This window comes from Myotis brandtii, unplaced genomic scaffold (assembly GCF_000412655.1).
Source record: "Myotis brandtii unplaced genomic scaffold, ASM41265v1 scaffold1579, whole genome shotgun sequence".
NCBI lineage: Eukaryota > Metazoa > Chordata > Mammalia > Chiroptera > Vespertilionidae > Myotis > Myotis brandtii.
This window is the reverse complement of record NW_005355750.1, coordinates 27,797-34,201: the sequence shown is the minus strand read 5'-3', so window position 1 is coordinate 34,201 and position 6,405 is coordinate 27,797. Positions and strand designations below refer to the sequence as shown.

At 40.6% G+C, this 6,405-nt stretch overlaps 1 protein-coding gene across 1 annotated transcript in view; it reads right to left on the bottom strand.

Annotated features, from left to right (window-relative positions):
* Positions 1–6,405, bottom strand: part of LOC102262864 (C-type lectin domain family 6 member A) — a 12,250-nt gene that overhangs the window by 1,119 nt on the left and 4,726 nt on the right. Inside the window, exons 3-5 of the mRNA XM_014536249.1 lie at positions 5,172–5,273; positions 2,235–2,386; positions 1,070–1,185 (exon numbers count right to left, since the gene is read on the bottom strand). Coding sequence (XP_014391735.1) covers positions 1,070–1,185; positions 2,235–2,386; positions 5,172–5,273 — 370 coding nt within the window. The remainder of the gene's footprint in view (positions 1–1,069; positions 1,186–2,234; positions 2,387–5,171; positions 5,274–6,405) is intronic.

The following is a 6,405-nucleotide window of genomic DNA, read 5'->3' as shown; positions in this document are numbered from 1 at the left end:
AAAATATAAAAATAAATTTAAAAAAAATAGTAATGTACTAAAGTACTTAAGAATTTTAAAAGACCTACACAAATATGGGATATTGTAAAACTATCAGAATTTAGTTCATTTGCTTTATGAGAGATAATAAATACAACAGTCCTCAGGTTACAGTGGACTCGATGTAGTCGTTTCAGGGTTATGTCACCATCTCCCATTTATTTGTAAAAAGAAAAAAGTTTCAATGTTTATACATATGTGCTTTATGTTTTTTATTATTTATTTGCCACAAGTAAAGGTCAGGAATTGTTATCTTTCTTTTAAATGTTTTTTACTGTTTCACTTCATTACTGCTGTGTATGTGCTCCATGTGAGTGACGTAGGTGCTTATGTAGGTGGGTTCCCACTTACAGCGAAAATCATGTTAAGTCGTGCCGTAGGAATGGATCTCTGACGTAACCCAACGACCTACTGTATTAACAATTGGTTATGGTTTTAATTAACATGACTACGCGTTTATTTAGAGATACATATGTGTGGTCAAACACACAGAATTTGGCCCAACTGGTGTGGCTCAGTGGTTGATCATCGACCCATGAACCAGGGTCACAGTTCAATTCCCAGTCAGGGCACATGCCCGTGATGTGGGCTTGGTTGCCATTTCGGATATGTGGGAGGCAGCCAATCAATGATTCTCTCTCATCATTGATTTTTCCGTCCCTCTCTCCCTCTCCCTTCCTCTCTCAGAAATCAATGAAAACATACTTAAGGAGGAAGAGGAATTTAAAAATAAAATATATACACTTTGGTATCAAATAGACCTGGGTTTAAGGACCATTGTCACCAGTGCCAGATAACACATGCTGAGTTATCTAAACTCAGTTTCCTCAGCTCTACAATGAAAAAATAATAATCTGTGCTCCATAGGGTTCTTGTGATGATTCAATGAGATAATAAATAAAATTATTTAACTTAGTGCCAAGCGTTACAAGAAGCCTGAGCTATTTTATCTTCAAACCCGATACTTTGGACACTCTAAAATGCCTGATGATCCAGGACTCAGCATTCCTTTATCAAATTCTATACTCACGTGGCACTTGCATTGTATGGTGTCTGATCAACCCATTGCCAGTCTCCATTCCCCTCTGGGTCTGACAGCCCCACATAATAAGCACTGCTTTTATCCAGGTTCTGAATGATAAAATCCTGAGGAAATAAAAAAAGGAGTTATGGCCTTTGGATTACTCAGGTTGAACTGAGTTCCTTATGGCCTTAGGGAGAGAGAAGGGAAGGAGAGGATCCAGGAAGAGCCAGGAGGCCCTGCCCAGGAGGTCAGGCCTTCTCTGGCTGTGCAGTACAGGGTCAAGGACATCCCTGTGAGCCTGCTGTTTGTCTTGCATCTATTCAGGCTGCTACAACAAAGACCACAGACAGGGTAGCTTATAAACAACACACACTTCTCACAGATCTGGAGGCTGGAATTCCAGATCAGGGTAGGAGCATGATTGGGCAAATCCCTCTTCCTGGGTCATAGCTGGCTCCTTCTGGCTGTGTCCTCACATGGTGGAAGGCGGGGCAGCTGTTTGGAGTCGCTTTTATAAGAACACTAACCTGATTTATGAGGGCTCCACCCTAATGACCTATGCACCGCCCCAAACCCCCAATTCCTAATACCATCGCCTTTGGGAGTTAGAATTTCAACAGGTAAATTTGGAGAGGACACACACATTCAGAACATAGCAATGTCCAATACATATGGAAGTGATTTCTATCCATAATTGCAGTGAATTCTCATCTTAGACTCTCTCCCTCTTTTCTTCACTAAGAGAGGGTATTCTTTGAAGTTATACATGAGTAAACTTCTGCACATTAAATATTTTTACTTTCACAACATCAAAGATCCTTTTACTTCATTTCCCCATTTGACTTAATACTACATCGGTTACTTAACAATTCATAAAACATTTACACGTTGAAATAATAAACTGATATATCAGGCAGAAATATTTTCATCGTCCCATCAACCCCTACATATTACAATTTAAATGTCCTTATGTATGTTGGGGGAGTTTAGTTTTGTGGAAATAGAAAAACAGTGTGAAATGTAAAGGCTTACGTAGCCTTTCCTTTCTATGTTATTGAAAGCCTTTTGCCACAGCACCAATATCTCATGACAATGAAAACCTCCTCCTACTCCAAGAGAGGTGTACAAAACCCAGGCAGGATTGCTTCCCTCATTATCTATTAGAACATACCTGCTCCTCCTTGGTGTTGGTCACCAGCAGGTGAGAATTCATTGCTGAGCAGCTGTTTTTACTCTCAGTCCAAGTTTTGGTGTCATTAGAAATAAAGTAGCAGTTCAAACTGAATGACTTCCAACTCTGTGGGCAGCAGCTCCAGTATTTCTCTGTGTTGAGAAGAAGATCGCATAGGTTCAATATTTTTAAAAGTAACTTTTAGAGTGTGTTTTCTTAAAACTAAAGACCAAGGGAGGCTGCATGAAAATCAAAATTCCATCTTCATCCAGGGGTAACAAGGGGTCATCACCCACAGCTATCAAGGATATGAAGTCTACCTGCATTAGGCAGCAACAAGGCAAGATTTTCTTTTCCTTTCCAGATTGGTGTCAGAAAAGGAATAGATAAAACAAGTTTAATTAAGGGGATTCCAAGATGGTGTCGGGTTATGTGGAAGTTACACTGACACTCTTCTAGGACCAAACTGGAATTACAACCAAAATATAGAAAAATCATCCTGAATAACCAACTGAAGATTAGCTGGAGACAACCCCTATAACCAAGGATGTAAAGAGGAGCCCCCATCAAGACTGGGAGGAAATATGAAGGCCCTAGAAGGCTGACCGAGCTCTCACAGGCAGCAGATGAAGTTCCAGAGGGATATCTCAGCTGCCAGGATTCCCCCTGAGAAGACGAGGTTCTAATCCCCAAGCTGGGCTCCCCAGCCCAGAACACAGAACTGAGAAAGGTGCCCACATAACATCTGGCTGTGAAAAGCAGCAGGGTTTCTGTTGGACAGGGAGAGACTACTGGAAATACAGGCACTCTCTTAAAGGGCCACACACAAAAGTTCATGTGCAGCCACTCACCTTGGGTTCTGACAGAGGGAAGGCAGAGTAGACTAGAGCTATGTGAGGAGAATCCAGGGTTGGTGGCTCTGTTAGTCATTCCCTGCTACTGCAAAAGACATCTTTCTCAGGCAGACCTTCACCATTCATCACTTTGTTTGTTATTGTTTTTGCCTGGGCAGGGGTGGGGGTGGGGGATAATGGCTCCCACCCATTGGAAAACCTCTCACCCCACTCTGTGGAGTTTATGGCTTGCTTGGTCTACAGCCTAAGGCTCATTAAGTGACTCTGAATAACAATCAAGGCTCATTAAGTGACTGTGAATAACAATCAACCTTCAGGCAGAGGCAGACCTCTGGATGCTTCAAGTCTGCCTGATCTGCTTCTGGGCCTGGGACTAGGAAAAGCAGAACTTGGTGCACATCTTGGTCCTTTCCAAATGCACTCAGCCCCAGCAGAGGGAGCCACAAGCTGTGGATTGCTGCTGGCTCCAAACCACCTACTCAAGGTCAGTCACAAACAGAATCTGACATGGGCCTGCACTAGAGACCCTCCAAAAAGACTTGGAGTCATAGCAGATCTACCTAATACATAGAAACTAATGCAAGCAGGCAGTTTTTAAAATAAATGATCAGAAAAAAATAAATTAAATTAAATAAATGATCGAGGTGGGATAAACTTTTGAATGGTATTTAGATGCTAATAGATATGTTTAGAACAAAACAAAACCTATAAGAGCCTGGCCATCCTGGCTCAGTGGTTGAGCATCAGCCTATAAACCAGGAAGTCACTGTTTGATTCTCCATCAAGGCACATGCACATGCCTGGGTTGCAGGCTCTATCCCCCAGAGTGGGCCTCTCAGGAGGCAACTAATCAGTAGTTCTCTGATCAGTGGTTGCTTGTATTCATTTGTTACATAAGCCTACACATTGATGTTTAAATCTCTCTCTCCCTCTCCCTTCTCTGAAATCAATAAAAATATATTTTAAAAAATAAAAATAACATGAGTTTTGTTTTTAAACTCTAAGTCAAATTGAGTGGGAAATAAATTGGAGAAGATACCATGTGGATTTCAATTAATTTTTAACTTTAATCATAGTGGAAATATTGTGTTTACAATGCAATATACAAATCATGTATCATAGAAGTGTACACTTGAAACCCATATGACACTATTAACCAGTATCACCCCAATAAATTTAATTTAAAAAAATACAAAGTAAAACAATAGCAATCAATAAATACTATTAAAACAAAACAAAACAAAATAAAATAAAATAACAGAAGAAAGAAATGGAACGACCTCATGACCCAGCAACTCCACTTCCGGGAATTTATCCAAAGAAACCCAAAACACTAATTCAAAAGGATATATGCACCTCTATGTTCATTGCAGCATTAGCCAAGATTTGGAAGCAGCCCAAGTGTCCATCAGTAAAGTGGGTAAAACAGCTATGGTACATTTACACAGTTTTAGAGTGAGGACAGTCTCATCGTGACTCATGGTCCAACATCAAAATTGGCCAGTGATAAAGTATTAATTGGCCATTAGTAAGTATTATTAATTAGAAATCTTAAATACCAAAAGAGATTTTTTGTCCATTTGATAAAAGTAAGAATAATTTGAAAGCAGATTTTTTATGAAATATTTCCACAGTTGGCTTGAGCAAATTTTGTGAATGTTGGTAGCATTTGTCTGGAAGTCTGGAAAAGGAATTGTTTTCAGGGAAAATCTACAGCCTGATATGAGCATATAAGTTGAGATATATCCAAGCAGAGACTACTTTTAAAAACTAGAATTAACCAATCTTGAGCTCCCCTCACACCTCTGAGAAAAGAGATAGTCTGGTGAGAATTACAGTACATGCCCTGGCCAGTATGGCTCAGTTGGTTGGAATGTCATCTTGTGCACAAAAAGGTTGTGAGTTCAATTCACAGTCAGGGCACATACTCAGGTTGTGGTTTTGATCTCTGGTTGGAGAGTGTGCAGGAGGCAATCAGTCAATGTTTCTCTCTCACATTGATGTCTCTCTCTCCCTCTCTTTCCCTACCTCCCTCCCTCTGCCTAAAATCAATTTTTTAAAAAAAATAATTGCAACACCTTACCTGTCATGCTTGTCCCTTCACTGAAGCAAGTTAATCCTGAATTATATGTGCGTAGTTCAGACAGCCTTTCGTCAGTTTTGCCATGTATAAAATGAAAATTCACTGTCAAGAAAGAAGGATTAGTATCCATCTGTTCTTTTACTATAGAGCTTAAACCCCATCAATCTGGGCCAAGTGGGCTTATTTCCAACTACCACCACTGTCTTCTCTGTATGCAAGCCCAGTAAAGGCAGTGCTGAATTACTGGTTGCTTGTATTCATTTGTTACATAGGCCTACACATTTATATTTGCTCTTCCCTCATTGAAATTTAACCTCTGTATTCTAGGACAGATATTCTTCTTCTTTTCTATATCAGTGAATCACAAGTACCTAGAACAGTGACCATCATAATGACCTATAGATATTTGTTGACCAATTGGCTGTCTACTTCTTCTTAATTTTAATAATCATAAGGCAAGTTTGGAGGTTATTTTGATATTTCTAAAATTTCTGACTGCTGGTAGTTAAAGATAAATATATGCGGTAAATAGAAACCTGGGGGGACCTTTAAGCATTTAGCAACATTTTAAATATCTAAATGAACATTAACTTTTATGGTTGAGGGTGTACATATTAAGCAAAACCTGTTCTCCCACCTGGCCAGCGTGGCTCAGTGGTTGAGCGTCAACCTATGAACCAGGAGGTCATGGTTCTATTCCCGGCAGGGTACATGCCTGGGTTGCAGGCTCAGTCCCCAGTGTGGGGCATGCAGGAGGCAGCCAATCAATGATTATCTCTCATCATTGATCTTCTCTCTCTCTCTCTCTCTCTCTCTCTCTCTCTCTCTCTCTCCCTTCCTCTCTGGAATCAATAAAAATATCCTATCTAATAATAGACAAACATGGTAATTGACCGTACCTTTGCTACAGCTCCCATTGCAAATTAACCCAACCAAGATGGCGGCCGGCAGCCACGCAGCTGAAGCGAGCAGGAGGCTTGCTTGCTCCAGTGATGGAGGAAGCCAAGGTTCCCCGTCTGCCGCGGCCTGGCTCTGAGCTCCGAAAGCAACAAAGTTTCAATTATAGAAGCTAAACAAACCCCAGATATCTGCTTTCAGCAGGCCGTGGCCTCAGAGCTGGAGCAAGTAGGAGTCAGCTCTCAGCTCCAGTGACGGCAACAAAGTTTCAATTATAGAAGGTAAATAAATCCCAGAATAAAAAAAAAAGAAAAAAAGGAGAGGCTGGAAGCTTCAG